The sequence below is a fragment of the Cryptomeria japonica genome, chromosome 4 (assembly GCF_030272615.1).
Source record: "Cryptomeria japonica chromosome 4, Sugi_1.0, whole genome shotgun sequence".
Lineage (NCBI taxonomy): Eukaryota > Viridiplantae > Streptophyta > Pinopsida > Cupressales > Cupressaceae > Cryptomeria > Cryptomeria japonica.
Genome location: NC_081408.1, coordinates 674134970 through 674161360, shown reverse-complemented (window position 1 = coordinate 674161360; position 26391 = coordinate 674134970). Strand labels below are relative to the sequence as shown.

General features: G+C 35.5%; 1 protein-coding gene across 1 annotated transcript; it reads left to right on the top strand.

Moving 5' to 3' along the window:
• The first annotated feature begins 15226 nt into the window (after nt 1-15226).
• Nucleotides 15227-26140, top strand: LOC131874789 (disease resistance protein RUN1-like). The gene is made up of 7 exons (XM_059218712.1): nt 15227-15287; nt 15413-15495; nt 22207-22722; nt 22842-23970; nt 24107-24343; nt 24468-25244; nt 25433-26140. The coding sequence occupies exons 3-7, from the start codon at nt 22232-22234 to the stop codon at nt 25991-25993; spliced, it is 3195 nt and encodes a 1064-aa protein (XP_059074695.1). The 5' UTR covers nt 15227-15287; nt 15413-15495; nt 22207-22231; the 3' UTR covers nt 25994-26140.
• The last annotated feature ends 251 nt before the right edge of the window (nt 26141-26391 follow it).

The following is a 26391-nucleotide window of genomic DNA, read 5'->3' as shown; positions in this document are numbered from 1 at the left end:
TGTTCGCTTGCTTTTCACTATTTCACCATTCTATCGCTTGCTTATCGTGTCTAAGTTTTCTGTTTTCGTTTGAAAGTGAAAAGAAATAGAAGATTGGGCTTTTATCATTTGTCAATCCTCCACGAAGTTGTAGTTGAAGGTAAAAAGAAATAGAAAATTGGGCTTTTATCATTTGTCAATCCTCCAGGAAGCTGTAGGCGAAGGTAAATCTCATGTTTCCGCACTTTTTGTTTTTTATTATCCATTTTTCATTTCACAGTGTGTTTTGTGACTTTTAGGGTGAATTACTAGTTGTTCTTTTTGTATATGCATAGATAGAAAAGAGCGAAAGAATAGTATCTAGGTTTCTAGATATGCTATGCGACACCAATATTATGCTGCATCTCACAGTAACGGAAATATTTTTTTGTGCACTTTGACAGTTGAATAGAAGATGACATAACACCTGTAGATGGCTGCATCTTTACCCCTCATGTGAACATTTTTTTTTACAAAATCTTTCCAGGTATGGTTTCAATGGAATTGTTCATCATTAACCAGATATGTGACTGTTTTGGGGTTTATGTGAATAAGGGTTTTGGGTTGGCTGTAAATGGCATTTGTTTGGTTCAAACCTTGTGTATTTATAATGGCATTCTAAATAGGATTTACTGTTTGTATATTTCGAAATATAATGGCGTTTTGAATAGAATTTACCATTTCACCCATAGCTACACATTTAAAAGGATTTTGGCAGTGTTGCAAGCTTTTACTGGTTATTGCTTTATAATGACTAGAGGATTTTGATTTGTGTAACCAAGCTAATTTTTTAAAAATCACTTCAACGTTTCTCAAATTTGTTTTCAGCCCCCTCTTTATAGTGATCATTGTGTTGTGATCTTAATTTGAAAACTAACTAAAATTAATTTTCCCAAGGATACAAATTTGAAGTTTTTCCGAGTTGATGAATATTTTTTCCATGTTGTAATCCGCATAACTCTTAAAAGTTGTATCATCTCTCTGTTTTATTGCTTTTTTATAGGTATTTTATTCTGACTTAAGTATCTGCCTGCATTCTTTTGGTTTCTTCCCATTAATCTCTGTTCTTTCTTTGCAATAGCCAAGAAATTCATTCTATTTACTTGTTTCCAACAAAGAAACAAATACATGTTCCAAGAACCTTTAGAATTTCCTATAGAATGTTTAGAAACTCTTCTAAATATTTCCTGTAAGATGCAAATTGGTAACCCGAGTTTTACCAGACTCAGAATATTGCAGCAAACTCTTTTGAATTCAATCTTAATCAACTTTATAGTAAAGGACAAATTTGCAGACTTAAGATTTTGAGATTTTATTGAAAAGTTGCCAGAATATCAATACAATTATACTATAGGTTTAACTGTCTGATTGTCTATTTTATAGTTAATTTTACTTCTTCATAACTCTTTGTACAATCCTCTGTCAAAGTTCCTATTGTTTCCCACGACTAAATTGGTTCATTTCAATTCTCAAAACTCTACTGCCCATTCACATACTCCCCTTTCTCTGGTTTTAGCACTGCTAACTCTGTTTGCTGTGAGCTTCCACCTTATTTTCCACACTATAAATGTCTCTTCATTTTGTCTTTGAGTCACCCTTCTTATTTGCATAGATAAATGAATCTGCATGTGTACATGCATAGCCTGAAAGAGGGGAGGAGCAAAAAGAGACATATCCACAAATGTATCTATATGTTAGTGTAAATACATATATACATAGATACACATGCATATACACATATATATACACATATATATGTACACATATGTACACATGCAGATTCATTTATTTATGCATGCTGATCTATGCATACCTATGTATTTCCATAGTTTTGTGCATCTATATATCCATCTGCATACATACATATCTATGTATATGTATATATATACATACATATTTGTGTTTCTACATACAGCTGCATATGGATTTCTATGTTTTTGCATGTAGATATATAGCTTTATGCTTATGCATGTGGCCATATATACATACGTGCTTCTGCATCTATATATCCATGTGCATACATACATATCTATCTATATGTATATGAACATATATAAATACATATTTATATTTATGCATACACATGCATATGGATTTCTATATCTGTGCATTCAGATATATAGCTTTATATATGTAGATATACCTATATCTACCAGCTTTAGTCGGGGCAATTATCCTCAAAAAATAGTCATTGTCCCTTTTTTTTTGGGGGGCGATGAGGAACAACTGAAATTTTTAGCGGTGACCTTATGGGAATGCAACTTACAAGGTTCATGAGTAATAGATACATTGTACTTAATGCAATGGATGCACGACAAAATGTGCCGCCACAAAATTCCTTGCATTCGCAAACTCCTGCTAGGTTTGGTTGCGCCTGCGCATACTTACAAAAGCGAATTCCCATGCTCTAATTAATGTACCCCACATTTTCACGGTCATTTGAATTTTCTCTCTATTTCCTCCTCCTGCAAGAAAGCCATCATTCGGATTCACTGCTTTGTTGCATTGTATCAAGTTGTACGTGGTGCATTCTATGTGGATTCCCAGCAAAAAAAAAATTGACATTGTTTTTGAGTTGGCTTGAACATTGATGGGTTGTGCATTGAACATTGATACGATTTTCCCTGCCTGCACTTCAGCCTCGCTTGTTGCTGTGTTCGTCTTTCACAGGTAGAATGTATTCCTTCGGGATTGTGGGTTGCAGTTTGATTTTTAAATGTATGATATAATCTTGACTGCTTCACACTGATTAGAATACATCAAAGGTGTGACTCATTTTCCAAAAGGTTATTGAAGAATCAACTTTCCTCATAGTTTTCTGACTCTTGCCTTCAGCTCTCTTTACCCTTTTTCCAATTGTGACCTCTTTTATTGGGCCTTGTAGGCAAGCTTTAAAACTAAAGACCTGGCTCAACTAAAAGTTTTGTATTTACTGCCAACCTTGTTTGGGTTGACTAGGCGGAGTTAAAAACTAACAAGCAACTTAGCTAATAGATTTCTATTTTCCACCTCTTCTTTGGTCAACTAGGCAGACTTTAACATTCAAAAACCAGCTTGGTTGATAATTTTTTATTTGTTACCTCCTTTTTTGGCTGTCTATAATTTGTATTTTGTTACCTTGGAAAAATAGGGAACAAATCATTGGATTTGTTGGGTTGTTAAAGTCTGCATGTATAATTTGCATATATATCAATCTCAATATTTATGAATGTTTGTTTTTTATGTTGCACTTTCTTTTGGAGGTTTTATTTGAATATGCTATTCAACCTTTCTTTATGCTGCTTATTTTCCTATAGGCATTGTCTGCTCTCACAAAAGATCACTTCCTCCAATTGTGAAGAGAATTAAGCAGTATGACATCTTCTACTAGCTCTCCTTGTCCATCACAACAGCCTCCCCCAGATACTTTGGTAAGATAATCCATTCTATGTTGTCGCAAATTTAAAGATATGACCATTCTTTTGGGTGTTTCAGCAATAAAAAAAACATCACTTGTATACATGTTTTGTTGCATCCACAAAGGTGTCATCATTCCCATGTTCCATAGTCTACGCATATATTCTATCCACCCATTGACAAAAAAAAAAAGCTCCCAAACACATTACCTTATAGAAATATAGAGTGCCACATCCTTTTATTCAAAACTACTCCACCACCTTGTAATACGATTGACATTCTATTATCTTGTTGCATGAATAGATATATAGAACGGCACCAAATTGGATATATATATATATATATATATATATATATATATATATATATATATATATATATATATATATATATATATATATATATCTCACCAAACATAGTTTTCTTTTATCGTGTCTGCATTGCTTCTATTAAACTTCCCTCCTCTATCAATTCAACCTTGTTGTCCTCTCCTTGTAGGGACTTAACAATCACCTTGAACTTACCCCATATGCAATATGATCTATGAATGCTGGAGATGATATCCCTTCACCATTGCTGCAGCTTTTGTCATTTGAAAAAATGGTTGGTGATCCAAATGACAATGACAGATAAAAAATAATCTTGTCAGATGGCACGTATATGCAGATAGCCATTTTGCCACCCAAGTATGTTGACTTATTGCATGCAAAGACGTTGAAGATAGGCTCTATTCTTTTGTTGACAAACTATGCTTGTCGATATGTTTGGAACACAAGGTAGCTTCTATAATGTGTTTTCCCTCATTTATGTGAACCTCTTTCAATTCTATTTACAAACATATTTCTTGTAATTGAGCATACCTCATTCTCGATTTTACAGGTCCATCATTATATTCACTCTTGATGTGAAACAAACGGATTGTCATTTGCTTGGAAAACCTTGATACCTCTTTAAAGAACAGGAAGAGCAAATGTTGGGCCGAGAAATCCCACCCTCCACTAAACGTGCTCTTAAATTCGGTGCAGAGTTGCCTTCCCCACAAAATCCTCCCTCTGAAAATATCAACCCTATTAAAAGCTTGAACCCTTACCAGAACAATTGGACCATAAAAGGCCGCATAACAAATAAGAGGAAGATGCATCAATATAACACGCCAGAGCATAATGGCCAGGTTTTTAGTTTCGATATTATAGACGAAGAGGGTTGTGAAATTAGAATCACTTCCTTTGACGAAATAGCAGAACTGCACTATAACCGAGTTGAAAAAGGAGCTTCATATGTTCTTTCCAAAGGTACTGTAAAAGAAGCAAACACAGTATACAATAAGTTGAACAGCCACCTTGAGATTATCTTAACTGAAACTTCAGTTTTGAAGCGATCTACCCCTAATGTTGTTCAGACTGAAATAAAAACATGCTTCACCCCTATTGATGAAGTTCTCACCACTGCCAACAATACTTTGGTTGATGTTCTTGGTGCTGTTGTTGATGTCAGAGAGATTTCTGTGATTCATAGAAAGGATGGCTCTATAGTAAACAAGAGAATAGTAAAAATAAATGATATGTCAACTTTGACAATAGATGTTAACCTTTGGGGCCCGCCGTCAGAACAACTAGGCAGTGACTTGAAGAATATGCATGCATCTGGAACATTTGTCATCCTTCTTGTTCAAAATGCAAGGGTTGGTTATTTCAACGGAAAAGTCATCAATACTTCAGCGTCTACAATTTTTGAAATTAACCCTTCTATTCCTGAAGTAGACCCACTCCGTTTAAGAGGCGTTGCACAAAAATGCCTTGATCCACACTCTTCAGCAATCCATAGCAAAAAAAACCAGTATCAAAGAATGTCGATTGCATCCATCCTTCAACGTCTTAGCATTGTGCCAGAAACTATTGAGACTACTATTACAGCTGTCTTGCGCTACATAAAGGAAGACCAATTTTACTATACAGCTTGCCCATTACAATTCAACGGTAAAGAATGTAAAAAGAAATGTAGTAAATTAGCTGAGAATTTGTGGTTCTACCCTAGGTGTCAAACACAATTCCCTGAATGTAATTACAAATACCTCCTGCAGATGAAACTATAGGATCATATAGGCAGTGTTTGGGCTAATGCATTTGATGAGGTTGGCACAAAACTCTTGTCTCTGTCTGCAAAGGAACTATACATGTTGCAATATGACTTGACAACAGAAAAAACACCTCACAGCATACTTAATAAAGCTATGTTCAAGCACTATAGCTTTTCAGCTTTGGTCTCTATTGACACATACAACTCTGAGCATAGAATAAAAGTCACAATCAACCAAGTGAAAAGGCTCGATTTCGAAGCTGAGTCCACCTACCTACTTGCAGAGATTGCTCGAATGGGTATGCCCGCATGCCTCTATAATGTCGGGGACAAAAACTAGAACTTCTCTTTGTCTACGTCCACTATATAAAGCTCAGTTTTTTGGCATTTACAAACAATTTCACAATATTTTTTTCCGCTGCACTTGCTTGCAGTTATTTCAAACATTGAACCACTACATATAACCACATATTACTGTTGTTATTTTGCATTTTGAGATGACTTGTTCAATCCTCTAACTGATATGTTTTCCTACCAGTGAAGGTTGCCAATTGTTGTGTCTCCTTTTATTCATAAAAGCACTACAAACATATGATGCCTTTATATTTCAGTATTTCTATACATAAACACATCTCCACACTTTTAATCGCAATGTGCATGTCTATGGATTTCCTTTTCTATTCAAACTGCAATTCTATGTACTCTGTGTTACCACCTCTTCCACATTTACATAACAAGATTAAAGTTCAAACCATGACTATGCTAACTACTTCGAATTAATCTTTATATGTTTGCATTAATCTGTTTGTATATACACAAACACGCATATATATATGGATGTGCATCTGGGCATATATGCATATGTGCATACACACACACACACACACACATATATATATATGTATGTCTTTCTCTACATAATTGTCTGCATATGCACATATGTAAGTATATACTACTCTGGACTACATGTATGTATCTCTCTATTCCACATTTACATAGCAGAATTAAAGTCCAAACCATGACTATGCTAGCTACTTTGAATTAATCTTTATATATTTGCATTAATCTGTTTGCATATACACAAACACACACATATATAGATGTGCATCTCAGTATACATGCATATGTGCATATACATATATATATATGTATGTGTTTCCCTACATAAGTGTATGCATATGCACATATGTAAGTATATACTGCTTTGGCCTGCATATATGTATCCATTTATCTATATATATGTGTGTGTGTGTGTGTGTGTGTGTATGCATCTGTGTGTATGCATTTACATAGAGATTCTCCTCTGTCTATGTATTTCCATATCCACACATATAACTATATATTGTTTTTTGCCACATATATATCTATATACATATATATGCTGCAATCCCCTTCATGTTCAGCCGGCGGAAGAGGGTGGAGAACCATTGGAAGGGAACTGGGGTTCTACTGGCTGAACCATTTTCACTTCCTTTCATGCATATAACACCACATGTTTCTTCCATTATACACTTTTGTTATATACTGCCTTGCAAGCATACTTCACAAGACTTTTGCATTCTAAAGCTTTGTCCACTTGTACATTGCCACCATCATTGTTACAACTTCTAAAAGGAAGATACCATAATAGGATTAACTACCATTTGTCAAGTTTGCCCATTGTCTAAAATGCTTCCTCCCATTTTTGTTTTCCCTTTATCTTTGGTATCTCCACAGTTTTAATCGCAATGTACATGTTTGTGGATTTTCTTCTCTTTTCAAACTGCAAGTCTATGTACGTTTTTCAACCACCTTTTCCAAATTTACATAACAGAATTAAAGTTCAAATCATGACAATCCTAACATCTTCGAATTAATCTTTATACATTTGCATTTATCTGTTTGCATGCACACAAACACACATACATATATGGATGTAGATCATACACTACGTTTCATGCATATCGGACTGCATATTTCTGCCATCATACACTTTTATTATATACTGCCATGCAAGCATAGTTCAGAGGACTTCTGCATTGCAAAGCTTTGCTAGATTGCACGTTGCCACCATCATCCTTGCAACTTCTAAATGGAAGACACCATAATAGGATTAACTGCCATTTGTCTGGTTGGCCCATTGTGTAAAATGCTTCCTTCCATTATTATTTTTCCTTTATCTTTGGTTTGCTTGCCTGGACATAACGACGAGTATTATTTTCATACAAATTTCATCTTGCAATGCATTTTTTTGCTGTAATAACTATTCCACTAAAAGGTTCTTACATGGCGTTTAGACACCCACAGTCAGCCTTCCAATTATAACCCAATAAGTTTAGCTTCACACTGATTGTTCATGCCCATTTACATTCTGCTTGCATTCTCTCATCTGCAGTCTAGAAGTCCATCTACGTTATTTCACATTAGGCTACAATTTAAACCAACTTGTCGACTACAACTTTATTGCATTTTGATTGAATCTTGCCAAATAAAAAATAAGAATTGTTGCAAATTACTCAATTATAAGTTTGTTATATTGTAAGCACTTGTTGAAAAATTAACTTCCCTCTCAAATAATCAATTACTAATTTAGTCTAGACATATGGGATTTTCAACCAAAAAACAGATATTAAAAACATGGTTGCCCACATCTATGCTTGCTACCATCTCTTTTCAAATTATTAGTTCTAAAAAAACCTCAAGCCCACCCATAGGTTCAGCGTGTTCTTTATGGCCCCTATACATTTTATAATTGTCATTTACGTTTCCTTAAGGAATCAACATCTACGTTAAGTGTTTTGGAAAAAAAAAATTTATTTCCTTGTTGCTTATCTTTGTTTATATATATCTTATATTAGTTACTTTCTTCAAACATTTGGTGGTCAAATGGCATGAGATTGGCATTCTAAACTGCATGTATTCCGCCTTCTTGAAATAAATCATTCTACATATATATATCTCTTTGTATACACACACACATGCACACACATACAGCCACACCCACACACGTGCGCACCCACACACACAAACACACACATACCCAGATATATATATATATATATATATATATATATATATATATGTATGTATATATATATGTCTCTTGGTATATATACATGTGTATATACATATACATATATGCTTTAGCATACTTGCCTGCCTGCATATGCACATATGTAAATATATATTGTTCTGCACTACATATATGTGACTATTTACCTATTTATCTATATATGTATATCTATGCAGGTATATATACATGTGTGTATGTGCACATACATATGTATGCTCATCTATCTATGTATTTACATATGCACAAATGTAGCTATATACTATTTAACACTGCATATGTATGTATATACATAACAAGGTATGTCCATATGTCCAGCCACTTATCTAAACAACCCCATTATTATCTGCCCTTCCACAAATGCACTGCACCATTTAGGTGTACCCTTCTATCCCATTTCTATTCATATGAGTATACACCCACACCCATACATACCCTTCCACAAACGCTCTTCACTGGACTGCGCCCCTTCTCATTAGGCTATCCCTACAATAGAATTGCCTTCGCCTTCAATCAGCGGAGGAGGGTGGAGAACCATTGGAAGGGACCTGGGGTTCTACCGATTGAAGGCTCTATAATACATTTCAGATTCTTGTACCACAAATATGCTCCCAACCATATGTGTCGCCCACTCAATAGCGCTCCACCTATTAATTCCCCTTTATAGCTTGTCATTCTAACACACCGCCATTGTTGTATTTCTCTCAGATCTCCAAAGAGCCAGCTCCACAAATATCAGATTTGAGAAAAGCTAGAAAGAAAGAGCAAAATAGGATCTACTATGCAAAACATAGAGACGAAATTTCTATAAAGCGGTGATACAAACGCCTTAATCAAAACATGGATTCCAATTTTTTGCAACCATTGCCAAATTTGGTTGCAGCCGACTCTTCGGGTATCCCCATACCTCACATATCGCCACCCTCATCTAAAAAACATCCATCAGCTATGCTCCAGCCACATTCAGCTGTGCTCACCCAGTTAGCTGCACAATATGAACAACCCTGCAAGCAACCTTTACCAATTGGTCAGCAAACAAATGCTGCTTCTATTGCTACGGTGACACCAATCTTAGAACATCTCAGATCTTCTGCATTTACAGATGCATTGGCTTCTTTCTGGACAAAAATAGATAGCTTGTCGCATCTACACATATGTTCAATCTGCAAAGAAAAGTATGTTGGTATGCATGTCAAATTAACTCAACTTGTTGTCATTTGCGCAAGATGCTATAACGAGAAGGGTGTTCACTGATTCTCTATAGCAAACAATATGGACCCTGGCGAACAACCCATGGTTTTAAAACGGCTCTCACAAGTAGAAGAGCTGCTTATGGCAAGGATTGCTCCTGTTTTGCAAGTTAGCCATGCCAGGGGTGGTCAATACAAATATATAGGGCACACCATTAATTTCCCACAAGACATTTCAGAAATAGCAACTACTTTGCCACGCAGATTCCAACATTTGGAGATTGTGATTATTCAAAGGACAAATCTCGAAGGAAAACAATATGACTGTTATGTCAACAAGTTCCATGTTATGGATGCATTGAATTACAAAATTCAACAGGACCAGTACTATAGTGATGTTATCATTGATGATGCAGTTGTTGATTTATTGCCACAAACATCTACCGATATATTTGAATTTTTACATACCCTTCCAAATACCTTTGATCTGCAGCCTCCTTCACCAACACAAGAACAACTCTCTAATTATGATGAAGTTGAATTGCACACCACATCATCATTCATCCCAAAGCTGCCATGTTCAAGCCTTGAACTAGATGTCATTAAAAAGATATTGCACCTAGATAAGGATGATCAAAATGTTGTAGCTTGGTTTGAAATAAGTTGCTCACCCATTAATGAATACAACACTGAAGGCTTGTTTGCTATGGCTTTCCCAACATTGTTCCCAAGTGGATCCGCACTTCCACTCCAACCAAGGACAAAACATGTCCACTTGCATGAATATGCTTTGCACTTGATAAGATATCATGACCAAAGATTTGGACAGCATGTTAGGTTCAGATATTATCTCTACAATCTAATTATGAGACACCGTTCCCAACAGTCGGCTTGAGTTTTCCTACAGACCAACTTAGAAGACTCCATCCCAACTATGCTACAAGCTTTGTGTGAACAGTTGCAGTCTACACCATCCGATCAATTGCCAAACCAATTAATGCGTTTTGTAGCTTCACTGTGAGGCACAAGAGCCTATTGGAAAAGATCCCACAAGGATCTTACTACAATGATACACCAACTGGGAGCACCTACATTGTTCTTCACATTAAGTGCAGCTGATACCAAATGGCTAGAGCTACATAAATTGTTTCCAGCTAACTCTTCTTCAGAATTCCAAACCACAAGGAAGCAATTTATACAAAACATTGTCCACAATCCACACATTACATCATTGTTCTTGCATTTTAGATTCACAATATTCCATGAGGAGATTATTGACAAGGTTTTGAAATCAAAAGACCATTGGTACAGGTACGAATGGCAACATTGTGGGTCCGCACATATACATGGCTTTTTATGGTTGCCAAATGCACCTAATATGGACAATTTAGACTGGTCTAACTATGATGTCGTGCAGTCAGCTAAGTCATTTTTTGATAGGTATGTTACAGCATGGAATCCTCACAACCAAGTTGCCCGAGCCAATAGACTGCACACTGCTTCTCTGTTTGATCCATGCATGGCTGATACAAACCAAATTCTATCTGCTGACCCTCTCTCTGATTATGAGGAACTCGTCAATGCTGTTCAACGGCATACAAAATGCTCTACTCACACTCGCTTAAAAAAAAAAGGCTCAACCCTTCATTATCGGTATAGAGCCCCTTGGTCTGAGCAAGATTTTTCAACACTAATTGTTGATACTGATCGTAAGCCATCTTATGAACCAGCAAGAAATGACAGTCGTTTAAATATTCACAGCTCAATCATGTTGGCAATATGGCTTGCAAATGTTGATTGCCAGCCTGTTTGTTCCAAAATGGCTGTTGTACAATATATCTCCAAATATGCTTCAAAAATAGAACAAAAGTCAGAGGGCTACGTCGACATGCTAAAGAAAATAATTGCTACAACTAATACACAAGATACCATCTTGCTAGCATACCAAAAATTCATGATGGGGATAGTTGCTGATTGAGACATCAGCGAACAAGAAACTTGCCATATGTTGCAAAAACTGCCCTTGATCAGTTTTAGCCGGCATTTTGTCTCCCTTAATGTTAGCAGGAATTCGTTCCATCGTATTGCTGATCAAAATGACAATGCCGAACTTTGCAAATCTTATATTTCTGCTTATATGAAAAGACCTATTGAATTGGAAAGAATCTCGCTCATACAATCAGCACAACAGTTTTCATACAACAGCCAACGTAAGAAGCATAAATGGCAAAAACTCCAAAAACAAGCAATTGTCAATGCCTACCCACAATTTAAAACCTCTCCAAATGAGGTTGATGACAACTTTGAAGCCTATTGTTGGAGTGAGCTGCTCTTGTACAAACCCTTTCGTCATATTTCAACAGATATAGGTACATCACCGCACCAAATCATTACAAATTGGAAGCTATTGTACATGCATGGTTACACACGTTGGCATATTTATGGAATAGAACAAGAATGCACAACAGAGAATGATGTAGACTCTGATGGTGATGCTTTCTTGCATTCGCAGAATGAAGACCAGTATGAATGGGAGTACCTTTCGCAAATGGGTGCTTCTAACAAAATCAACATAAATGATCTCCAAATGTTGGGTAGGCGCGATTACGATATTAACTTCGATTGGAGTGAACCCTATCCCACTGATCCACTTCATGTTACTGCTGTTGGCTTCATTTCCACAAATAAAATAAATTGCAAGCCTACCCTTCTCCAACCATCTTCTCCTACCACTGCTACATTCCCCATGGCAGCAAAACACAAACTTGCACTTGACCTCATTCTTGCCCATTATGCATCCCATCAACCCACACCTCCACTCCGGATGATTATACAAGGCACTGCAGGCACTGGCAAATCATATTTGATACAATGCATTAGAAAAAGACAACCTTTCCACAAATCTAGAGCACAATCCTTTGCTTGTACTTGCCCCAACCGACGTTTCTGCATATAATATCCAATCAACAACAATCCATGCTGCCCTGCGCATCCCCCTTAGAGATATGTAACCTTTGACAGGACAATCTTTGATGTTCTTCCAAGAACAATACAAATAGTTGCAATATATACTAATTGATGAGATGAGCTTTTTGGGTCCTAAATTGCTTTTGAAAATTGACAGCAGATTACGTCAGGCATTCCCTTGCCAACAACATGAACCATTTGGAGGTATCTCAATCATCCTTGTAGGAGACCTCGGCCAACTACCTCCAGTGATGGACAAGCCTTTGTATGCCTCACATTCTACAGCCCTTGCATTATGGCGCTCCTTCCAAACTGTGGTTACCTTGGATACAAGTTTCCGACAACAAGGTGCCTCATATATCCAACAACAATTTTGAGCAATCTTGCAGAACATTAGAAATGCCAATCCGCTCCAAACAGATTGGGAAGCTCTTATGTCTCGATCGTCTACTAAACTGCATGTTGATCATAACAAGCACTTTGACAATTCAATTCATTTATTTGCAACAAATGCATCAGCCAAACACCACAATACTAAAATGTTAAAACAATTGCACTTGCCTTTTGCACGATGTCTCGCCCAAGTTCCAAACCAAACGAACATTGTATATGATAATGAAGAGCAGCTCCCTTCAGAAATACTCCTCTCCCTTAATGAACAAGTAATGTTAATTGCTAATCTATGGATACAAGATGGTTTGGTCAATGGATCATTAGGACAAATCAAATCCATTGTCTATGATACAGATTCTAAACCTCCTGACTTGCCAAAGTACGTGGTCGTTGAGTTCAAAAATTATTCTGGGCCTCATTGGGACGATGCAAATCCAAAGTTTGTCCCTATACCACGTATTACTCGAGGCAGCCGCACTCAACTCCCCCTTGCAATGGCTTGGGCTCTCACTATCCACAAATCCCAAGGCCTGACTTTGGACAAAGCAACAATCGATATTGGAAAGGCTGAAAAATAAGGGCTGACCTTCACTGCGCTGTCATGCGTGAAATCTCTTCATGATCTAAGAATAGACCCGCCTTTCACTTTTGAAAGGTACTCAAAATTATAAAGCAATACTTATGCAACTATTAGAAAAAGAGAAGAAAACAGATTGGCTGCTCTCTCCAATCAGTTTTCTACATCGCCCCCCAGTCAGCAACTCTAATTGCCAACAACATCAGGTATGTCACTCCACACTTTCACTTGCACTCCACCCTTTTCCTTTTAAATTTATGCGCTCTCTTCATTATTAGTATGCATTTGGTAAATAACGTCACTTGTTTCTTGCAGGGCTTATTTTACCAATTCTTCCACTACTTGTTGTTCGCTACATACACCCACATTATAGGCTTCTCTTCCTACACCTACAATTTCTACACATGACAACGTTCAACCTTTGCCTCACATTAACAGGTATGCCAACAATTTTGTATGATGCCTTCTCTTTGCATTCTCATTTCACATTTAATGAATACACCGCCCACTCAGCCATTGCACCCCTCAAAAAGGTATATCTATCTACTTCTCTTAGGCTGCCCATTCTGGTTTAATAATTTTTAATTTGCTGTTCTTTTCACCAGTGACATATAGTGTAATACAAACTGTCCATCATTACATTTTCCTACACTAAGTAACTTAGTTACAACATCATTACATTGGAGCTGCTTCATGTACACAATGCAACTCAAAAGCACAGCAGGTAATCGGACTCAGCCCCTCCACAGAGCAAAACTTAACAGTTATCATAAGAAATTAGTAATTACCATTTGCCTGCCACCTCTTACAGGTACAGCTCATACTATATTTTATTTCCAGTTTTCTCAGAAACACTTTTACATAAATTAACACTAACTTTGCATACCTCTTTCACATTAAGCTTAGTTTTCATTGAATACATCTTCCGTTGTTTGCCATTCTCTTCTCTGCTATGCTCATTCTACTAAGATAAGCTTATAAAACAACGACCCGACTGTACCAGGTATGTTTAACTCACTCTCCCCTCCTTATTGTTCTTTAAATATTTTTTTACACCATTTAATTCTTCGCTTCACAATTTTACATACACCTCTCTACCTTGAATTCACTTTCTCAAAATTGCCCATATCTAGGACTCGGACATTTACAGAAGCTCATCATCAATGTCCTTTGCCACGCACAAATAACTCTCAACACATAAAAAAGGTACTTAACCAATTATATTTATTTTTGTCTTCTTAATTCTAATTCTTTCTGCAACTTATCAATCTGTTTTATTTTAATACCACCCTTTGCAATGCAGGACCAACTCTTTGAGTTTAATAGAAACAGTTCATCATTGCTTTTTTCCTGCAGTTGGGTAACTGAGTTTTGGTTAGAGCAAAACTAGTTACGTAGCGTTTTAAACTTTTTATGTTCTAAAGCTCTTCTACCAATTACTATAATCTCTGCATTTAGGAAACGTATTTTCCTTATTGTTTAATTTAAATCCAACCTTGTTCTACATAAGCTTTTATGATGACTTGCTGATGCTGTTTGCGCTGCTCTGTTTGCTATTACAGAGAGGCGCTGAACAAACAGAGCTGCTGCATATATACTTTCCATCTAAAATACCCACCAGGTAACATTATGTTTAAGTATATTTCCTCCTCAATTTCAACTATGTCTTCCACACTACTACAGAAAATTTACCATTTATCAAAGTTTCTAAATTTATGTACTTATGTTATTGCTTTCAATTTCCAGATTTAAATAAATGGCCCTTCCATCACTTCGGTTATCTAATTCCACAATCAATTCCTCTACATAATAGCGTGGTTTCACCCCAGGTAAGCAGCATTAAACTAATCCTCTCCTCTACAAGTTACAATATTCATATTCTCTCCACCTTTCATCTACAATTTTTATATACAATTTCTTGCAACCAATTACTCACTTCATTTCGTTGCTTCCCCTCTGTAGGATTCATTCAATAGAACTAGTTCGCAAATTGTTTTCGCATGTACTGTTCAATTTCTTATCTGCTACTACATTCACTTGCCAAATACTTAGTGTTCTTCACGCATTCCACTCTACAAGCTCTTCCCGCCCGTTCGTGCTGGCCTATCGGCGCACCGTTGCAGGCACTACTCCTGCAACTGCTAGTTTAATCTGTCAATTCTAAAGTAGGTACTTGGATTTATCTCATATTACGATAAACTGACTCATAATAATAATTATTGTCTATTCTATAATTGACACCTCAATTTAATGTGTCTTTTTCTCATGGTGTGCATTTTATCATATCTCATTTTTGAAAACTTAAAACCTAAGCTTCCAAGTCTCATTTTATTTTTTTTCTCATGGTGTGCATTTTATCATATCTCATTTTTGAAAACTTAAAACCTAAGCTTCCAAGTCTGTGTTCTTTTGCATGCCGCACTTTTTCCTTTTAAATTTGAATGAATGAATTGTTTTTGGGTGGTCTCAAGGATCACATTCAACATGATGTACACATATTTAGTCCTATCTTTTATTTGAGTCTTTTATTTAAGTACACAAACTAGAGGACAAGTATTCAGTTTCTAGAAGGCAAGGAGTTAATGGAATAAAGGAGAAAGGATTCTAAACACCTTCTCTTCCTCGACTTGTTAGGATAGCATCACAATAAATTGAGGAGAATATAGAAAAATGTTATGTTCCAATTGTAATAGCAAATATAGTCAAGGACATAAATAAATTGAAAAGGAAGTCTTCTATGCTAAAGGTTCAGATGAGCAAGAAGAGGAGGAACCAATATTAGAGGGTGAAAGGGTGCCAGATGAAGAATCACAAGATCTCAAGCCAATCATATTTTCATGCACTCTTAGGTTTTATTGCCCCACAAAACCTTAATGTAGTGGGTTTCTTAAAGAATGTGAGAGTAATGGTATTGATAGAATTAGATAATACTCATAATTTCATCAACCAAATATTAGCTATTCATCATAATAGTTATATATACCCAGCTCCCATGTCTGAAGACTTTATTGTAGATGGTTGTATTGTATTTTAGTTTTGGAAAATATTACGATATTAAATTATCTATGGGTGAATATCATCTTGATTGCCCATTATTTGTTATATCCATAGGTTCAATAGATATTATTTTGTGAGTACAATGTCTTAGTACTTTGGGAACAATTGAAGCAAACTTTCAAGAGCTATTCTTGAAATTTCAATCAAAAGGAAGGATAGTGGAGCTAAGAGGGTTGCTTGAAAAGTCCCCATATATGGTAAGCTCTCATCAAATGAAATTTTTCTTAATAAAAGAGCTGATGGATTTGTGGCCCAATTATTTCCTTATAAGCCTATATCAATTGAATGATTCTACCCACCCAAACTTACAAGAAATTATAGATCATCGCTCAATGGCTTTTGGAGATATGCCTAAAGGAATTCTCCAATGAGAGATCATGATCATTCAGTACTAGTGCCAAGAAGAAATATGCCCAACATCATGCCTTATAGATACCCATATATACAAAAAAGTGAGACTAAAAAGATTGTTCAAGAGATGCTAGAGGTAAGAATTGCGAGGCATAACTAGAGTGCTTACTCTTTTCCTATGGCAGTGGTGCAAAACAATGATCAAAATTAGTACATATTCTTAGACTACAAAGTTCTCAATATTTACACCATGATTGATAAGTTTCCTATTCCAACCATTGATGATTTATTATATGAATTGAATGGAGCTATGTCTTTTACAAGTTTTAAGCTTAGATTGGATTACCACCAAATTGGAATTAAGGAAGAAGGTATTCTCAAGACAACATTTAGTATTCATGAGTGTCATTATGATTTTTTGGTGATGCCTTTTGGTCTTACTAATGCACCATCTACATTTCTAATTTTGATGAAACCCATATTTAAGAAAATTTTGAGAAAGTTTGTATTAGTAGTATATGATGATATTTTGATTTATAGCAAGACATTGGAGGAACATTATTTGCAACATGTTGATCCAGCATTACAAGCTCTCTAAGATCACTAGCTCTATACTAAGCCTTCCAAGTGTTATTTTGGTCTTAAAGAGATGGGGTACTTTGGACATAGTTTTGCACAAAATAGTAAAGATGGAAATTAAGGCTATAGTGGAATGGCCTTTCCCAAAACCATTAAGAAATTGAGCGATTTCTTGGGATTAACTGGATAATATAGAATATTTATGAAGAAAAATGGTCATATAGAAGCATACTTCACAACCCTATTGAAGAAGGATTATTTTCAATGGAGTGTGCTAGATAATGGATAATTTGAGAGATTGAAAGAGGATGTACATACTACTCTAGTTCTTACTACTCTAAAATTCACTAGGGATTTTATTATGGAATGTGATGCTTTCTAGATAATGGTTAGGATCATTTATCATGTAGGAGGGTCGACCCATTTTTTTGAGTCATCAACTAAAGAGTGAGAATCAAATCAAACCTATTTATGAGAAGGAAATACTATCAATTCTTCATATAGTAAAAGAATGGAGGTCATATCTAAAGGGAAAAGCACTTCAAAGTGAAGACAAATCATGAGCCAAAAATATTTTTTAATAAACATTATCTTTTGAAGATATTTAAAAATAGGTCACAAATGTATTTATGTATGACTTTGAGACCATATATAAAAAATTAAACAAAAATATTATGGAAAATGCATTATCTAGGAAGGATGAAAAAGATGAAGCTTTATGACCTATGCCATTTCAATATTACAAGTAGATTGAGTAGTAGAATCCAAAGCGGAGTGGCAAACATTTGATGTTGCTACAAGTAATCTCATTCAATAGCTACAAAGTGATCCTGGTAGCTTAGATAAGTTTAGTTGGAAAGGAGATACTTTGTGGTATAAAGAGTGATTATATGTATGTGAGAATTTCACTCTCAAACAAAATATTCTCATATAACTTCATGAGTTTCCAATAAGCAAATCATTCAAGATTTTTGAAGACATATCCTTGAAACAAGCAAGAGTTTGTTTAAGGACTGAAAGAGGATCTTCAAAAATTTGTGGCCAAATGTCTTGTTTGTGTAACATTGTAAATTGTTGCCCTTAACAATTTCATGTTATTTTTAACATATATTTTAGTGGATGGGATTGATCATGAGAGAATGTGCTTGTCTTAGGACTAGATTAGTAGTATTGGTCACACCCACTAGTTTCTAGCCCTTTGAAAGGCCAAATAAGGGAGGACACTAGTGTCCTCACAATTTGGCCCCAAATTTGAATGTTTGAATGTTGATTTCTAGCCCTTAACAATTATGACCTTGTTGTAGGCCTTTCTCGAAAGATTATTATGAAAAGGCATAAGTCACATATAAATGTGACTCCCTTCCTCATTTGAAAGTCTAACTATCACTCATACAACTAGAAATAATTATCATGATCCATCTTATCAAGCTATCGCCATGATCAAGAATACAATGATCTTCTATCAAGTATCTACTATTATTTATTGTTTGTGTTATTATCATGATGTACTAACATCTTCCAAAACTCCATGAGAGTAATTCATCATCAACTTACATGAGACTCAAGCAAGATTTCCATGCCTAGAGTAACCATTATTGCTTTGTTAGTTGTTTTCCTCTATTTCTACAAGAGCACACTATTGTTATCATTTTTCATTTTTATTGTGGACGTGGAAACACGAACTTGAGGTTTAATTGAGGCAAGCCCCTATACAAAAAAACATTTAGCCTCTTTCATGTGCATAGGTGTAGATTTAAAAGAATGTGATTATGATGGTGGTACAAACCGATGAAGCATGTAATGATAGATAGTATCAGACTCCAAACAATGAAAAACCCTAGGGAACTAGTGTTGGGTGCTTGTTTTTGGACACTTTTGCCCTAATTTTTTTAAAAAATAACCAAGATCTAAGGTTGATTCCATTTTTACCATTGGCTCCCATTAGAACAACCTTTGGACATAAGCGCAGGTTGTATTTTATCTATACCCAATTAGCTCTAGATTTCAACATTTCCAAATCTGACTTCCTTTTCTATATTTTTGTTTTGTATCTTCTATGCTCAATTAAACTTGTTTAATTTCCAAATTTGTCTTCCTTTCCTATATTTTTGTTTTTTATCTTCTACACCTAGTTAAACTTGTTTAATTTAGCCTAATTCATTGCACACCTTCAACCAAATTACCAACCACTAACAACAAAATAGTGATGTAAGTCTAGGTAACTTGGCTCTTCCTTATGGGCAATAGCTAGGCCCATTCACATCTCTAATATTGCATGAGAAGAATTGACTGAGGTTAATGAATTGGTTAGTACAATTATCATCACCTTTCTTCTACTTCTCCTCTCTTTTATTCTTCTATATCTATACAATTTTGGAGAAAGTAAGATTATCCAACCATGTCAAATCTCTTTCTACAAAAAATTGATGCACTTGACAAGCTTTCTAGTAGTGATAATTTTTTTTATTCTAGATGAAGCTCTTGATGAATTCATTTTGATTGACACAATTTATGTTTTCGATCATAAAACTGAAATTGTGAAATTTCCAATTGTTGTGCATCTTTGGCAGGCGGTTCCCAATCACAAACTAATCTTGTTATTACTGTTTGATGTGTTAAAAATTTATTTCAACCCTCCAGTTACACTCTAAAATTTTTAAAACAACTTACTCAAAATAATAACATTAATCCAAATGTATTGTAGTCACCTCATTATCATGCAATCACTCATACATATAAAACTAGTAATAACAACAAAAATGAACAAGCGTCAAATATTCTTCCTCCTTCTCAACCTTTTCTTCCACATCCCATCTTTCTCAACATGTTGATAAGAGTATGATCTTGTAGGTTGTGGGTAAGGTTCAGGTGAATCCACCCAAGCAGGTTAAAATTCCACCCCTACAAGACCATATTTGTCTTTTTGTCAAGTTTAAAGTCACTTAGGAATCCAATCAAGGATTTGCAAATCCATCCCTATGTTCCTCAAGGAAAATCTAGTCACAGAGAATCAAATTTGACCAAAAATAGAGCAGATATAGTCAAGTTTATAGCGGATAAGATTCAGACGAATCCACCCAAATATGTGCAATTGGCCCCCTATATTCGAAAGTTCATTCCTATTTGTTCAAATCTACCTAACTACAACTCGAAGATGTAAATCAACTATAACAACTAAATTCATTAGCTTAGATTCATGACATGGGTCCTACTAGACATGCCAAAAATGTGTGCATGCAATTTTTGTTCAATATGTGAATGGTTTAGAAATAAAACCAAAAATAAATAAAATAAGAAAACACTCAAGATTAGGCAAAAGAGGTCAAATTAACATGAAATACCACAATAACGAAGTATATCAAACCTCTTGTTGCAACAACTTGTCTAAGATGTTCAATTGGATGTGTGCTCACTCAAAAATTTTACAACATTATGACACTCAAATGACAAAGGAGCGAGAAAGATAAAAATTGCTAGGTTATGGATATATAGGATTGGGGATAAGATTGAATAGGTGGTTGAGATGGAGATCAAGGGTGAAGGATGGATTTAATCTCTCACCTCATAGGATATTGCCAAGTGGCACCATGAGGTGAGTTGAGAGGGAGATGGAAGATTGAGGGGAACAAAGGAATTAAAAATTCCATTTAGGTAGTTGAGGGGACATGACCCATGTGCTTGATGTTGATGGGGGGAAATTGTTTGAGGATTTGAAGTGGGTCAACTCCACTTAATTAGGATTAGAGAATATGCAAATTATTAGGAGGGGATAAGTAAATTTGATGGATGATATCACATGTGAGAGGTATATTTAATAAATAGAAATTATTTATTTAATTTATGGGAAGATGGGGACTAAATATGAGGGTAAATAATTAAATTTACCTTAAGCTAGAACCTAGGAAAGATAGAAGAAATAGACAATATTAATTAAATAATAAAATATTATTTACTTAATTAATAGAATATTTTTAATTAGTATAAATGATAGCAAATTAGATGAAGTAGAGGTAAATTGACCAGAGGTGGTCAATTTTAGGTGTCTACAACTACTTGGCTAAATGAGCATCTCATATTGATCAAAATTGAAATGCTATAAATTGGAGATCTATATTTTCAACCCATTCTTTATAATTTATTATGCTCTTCATAATGAATTAATTTGATAGTTTATCTTTGTGCTTAAGTTATATGTACTTTGATTTAATGAATCTTTTCTATATTTGAAGTACGGTGTATTTATGACAAACCTCTTTGAATTTATTTTGTATATTTGAAGCACGGTGTGTTTATGACAAACCTCTTTGAATTTATCTTCTATTGATTTCAGTGATTGATATTACTGATGTAATTTTTCAAATTGAAAAAATTGAAGTATTGTGTGAAGATTAACCTGTACCATGAAGTAATTTTTCAAATTGAAAAAATTGAAGTATTGTGTGAAGATTAACCTGTACCATGAAAAACAACTCAATTGTGTGTCGTCTTTTATCTGTACAGTCTCAACACTCAACATGCCAACTTTAAAATAGACCGCGTTTTATCAAATGCAGGGTCCGAGCATCAATTTTCTGTTGAATGGAGTGCGATCCATTGACTGCTGTTGCACCATGTGAATCCTCAAAACAGTATGATGTATTCATTAACCACAGAGGATGTGATGTAAAACATAATCTGGCCATCGGCCTTCACGGATCATTTCAGGAAGCTAACATTGATGCATATCTAGATATTAAAGATAATGAGCTTGGAGATTCAATTCCTTCCAACATAAAGAACGCCATACTCTCTGCTTCAGTTCATGTAGCAATTTTCTCAGCAAGATATGCGCAGTCTGCATGGTGTTTAGCTGAGTTAACTCTGATGTTACAAACCGGGGCTACAATTATTCCGGTATTTTATAATGTCAAGCCTTCAGTTCTCCGCCATAAGCTACGAAGATCATACCGAAAGGCATTTTCCAGATTCCGAGAGAAAGGTAGATATCTCAATCAGTTAGAAGAGTGGAAGGGATCACTCGAAGCTGTTTCGTACTACATGGGCGAGGAGGTCATCTGGAAACCCAATCTGTAAGAAATTTCCCACTAATGGTTTTCAGTTATATGCGAGTTTTGATTCTGATTTAATTCATTGGTTCAGTCTTACAATCATTGTTTAGTTGAAGTTTTGCTTTTGGTTTATATTTCAGTGATACAAATGAGCTTCGTAATTGCCTTGTGTTCAAAGTAGAGAAACTCTTGGTAAAGAGGAGCGTTCATTTAGAGCTTGAAAGAACTGTGCAGGAAAAGAGAAATGTTCCTTTACAGGTTGCAAGATATAAGGTGGGTCTCAATGGGCTTATAGAAGATTTTAAAAAGAGTTGGTGTCAAAAGAGCCAGGAGAGGAATGGGTTTTTTGGCATTTATGGCAGCGGAGGTTCTGGAAAAACCACCTTAGCGAAAGAATTTTTCAATCGCAATTTTTCAGACTATGAGCGATCAAGTTTTCTGTTCAATGTTCGTGAAACATCTGATAATGGTAAACTCGCTTCTTTGCAAAATAAGCTCCTCACAGATCTGTTCCCTACTTGGAATCAGAAAATTACTAGTATAGAAGAAGGAAGAATCCTCCTCAAGTATAGTCTTCAAAATTTGAGTTCCTTCATTGTGGTGATAGATGATGTTGATGACCCGAGACAATTAAATGCACTAGTACCCTTCTATAACTTAAATAACAGGAGTTTAGTAATTGTCACAGCCCGTGAAAAGTGCGTTTTGACAGAGGCCGATATTAGTGTTCATTATAAGATTAAACGAATGAAACCACAGCATGGCAGAGAGCTCTTTTCATATTATGCATTTGACAGGCCAGATCCACCAATTGAATATTTTGATTTAGTAAGCCGTTTTGTGGAAAAATGTCAAGGTTTGCCTTTGTCTATTCAAGTTTTGGGCTGTCATGTTTCTCATAGGAGCAAGAATAGTTGGATGCTAGAATTAGAAAACGTCAGAAAGACATTGGATATAAAAGGTTTACTTCAATTATGCTATGATACTCTGGAAGAGGAGGAAAAGGAGATCTTCCTAGATATAGCATGCCTTTTCATAGAGAAAAGCGTAAAAATAGCCAAGAGATTATGGAAGGCTAAGGGATGGGATGCTGAACGTGCACTTCAGACCCTGGAAAACAAATGTTTTGTTGACGTGGTGCCGCAAGGTTTTGATGAAGAGCCACCCACTGATGTTTTCAGAATGCATCATGAACTCCGTCAGTTGGGAACAGAAATGGCTCGTGAAAGACAGATTTGTCGGCCGTGGCGTCAAAATGATAAACTTTTGGTGAGCATTTTGCTAGATATGGTTCATGCTCCGATCTGGGAAAGCAGTTAATTTCTAAGAGCTTATAAAACATTTAGTTGCTGGTTGATCTATTTTTTGTAACAGCAAAATTTATGGAATTAAAAATGTAATGCAGGTTTTAAACAACTTCAAAAAAGTTCTTCAAATCAAAGATGAAAGCTTTAGATGTCTCAATTCCATTCGGGATATGTCTATTACATATTTTCTGGAGAAATCAAGGGCATCATCTGCTTTACAATGGATTGAGTTCAACGGCAAATCCATTCCTTCATGGATTCCTCTCCAAAATTTGGAGGGTTTAAGCATTACAGCAGCAGGGATACCCAAGAGATGGTGGCAGGAACATAAACAGGTATATGCTCCGTCCATTAAATTGTTAAATCTGGCATAGAATGCCTCAACAAATTATATTTTTGTGGGCATTTTTTATCATAAAAGCATTAGATGTTTATAACAAAAGTAGTTGTAAATTCCAGGGCCCTCAGAATCTGAAAGAGCTGCTTTGCGAGTTTACAGAGCTTCATTGCACGGAGAAAGAAGTTCTTAAGAAAAACTGGAACAAGTATTCGATGTCCTTAGGAATGTTAAGTGGACTAGAAAGTCTTATCCTAAAATTAAAGTCAAAAGGAAAAAGGACAGACATTGAAGTTGAATGGAGTTCCTTCCTAGAGTCAGTCATAGAACCAGCCAGTCTTGTAACCTTGGGTTTGTTTGGTTGCTGTATAAAAGGGAATATACATTTAAACAGTAGTAGGCAGCCAGCTGATACTACTTTTCTGGGATGTCTTGAAACCATAACTCTAAATAATTTGAGGAACACATCCAAGGTTTCAATTATTGGAAATTATTGCCCCATACTTAAATGTCTTAAGATTGAATCAATGGAAGCTCTAGTTGAGGTGAATTTAGAAGGGTTAGAAAGATTGAAATGCCTGAAGGTGTTCGAGTGTCATAAATTGAAAAAACTATTGGGCAGTGGTATGCTGAAACTTGAAATGTTAAGCATAGAATCCTGTTCCGAGTTAGAAACTTTACTAAATCTTCAAGGTTTGAGATCCCTGAAGAGGATTAGGATTATGTTTTGTGAGGTGTTGCAAGCTATCAATGGTATGAAATGTTTGAGTTCCGTGGAAGATGTTACCATTACGGGCTGTTCGGCGCTGTCTAACTTAACAGGTATTGAAGAATTGAAGCGACTGAGGGGAATGATACTTTCAGGCGGTTCTATGTGGAAATGTGTTAGTGGCTTCGAGGTATTGAATGCTGATAACTATATTTCCCATTAGCTTGTACATTATTCACATTGAATTTAGTTGCTCTAGTGTCATTATTAAAATATAGAAATAAATGAAATATTTCTATATGTTCTGTCTGTGATTGTAATTGTGCTTTCTTTTACTTTGTTGTCGAAACTAATTTATAGATGGTGGCTTAATTTCAGAGCCTGCCGTCAGAGTTTACCGTTGTAATGGGGCGGCCAGCCATGTCATCATTGAATGAAGATGGAATTTGCAAGGTAATTTCTACAGCGGATTCTCACGATAGATTTGAGTCTAGAAGAGAAGGGTACCAGAAGCTCCGGTCATTACAGAAATCTCAACAGTCATTCGGTGCTATCATCTTATGCGCTATAGTTGTCAGTAAATCTCCAGCATATATGGACAGACAACCTCAGTTCGGGGGAACAGTACCTCTCAGTTGGGGAAGTGATGAAAAGTTGGTATATACCATTGTGGTTACTGACCCAAATGAAACATCCATTGTCTCAAATGGTATTCCAAGTTACTGTTGGATGCCAACATTTGAATTAATAAACAGACGGGGGTGCTTGCATCCTGAGGTGAGAGGAAGAATAGTGGAGGGTTTTATAATAGGATTGAACAAAGGCCGTGAATGCGAAACATTACCAATATTGAAAAGACTAACTGGTCAGCTATATACAGCTGAGGTTGTAACTGATACTGATACTGATTATGATTCTGATTGGGGGGATAACTCATAAGGAGGTGGAGAGCTGCCAATAAAAAGCAAATGCAAAGCCATCTGCAAGGGTATGCAATTTAAGATATTACATTTTTCTTCCTTTATTAGCGGATTTATGAATTTATGTTTATATATATATATATAAAATAGAAACCAAAAAGATATTATAAAGGGTGGTGAAAGTTTTTCAGCAAAAAACCACGTCTTCAGTTAAAAACTTACAAAACAAGTACAATAGACAAGGAAAACTTGAATATGGTAACATAGTTAGAAAACAAAAACTTAAAAAACTATTGGGTTAGAATATCATAAACTTGAAAGCATAAAAAATACAATATATTCATGAGAGGAAGCTAAGTGTGGAATAACACTTCCAATTTGCTAGAACAAGAAGAACATACACAACATAACATATTG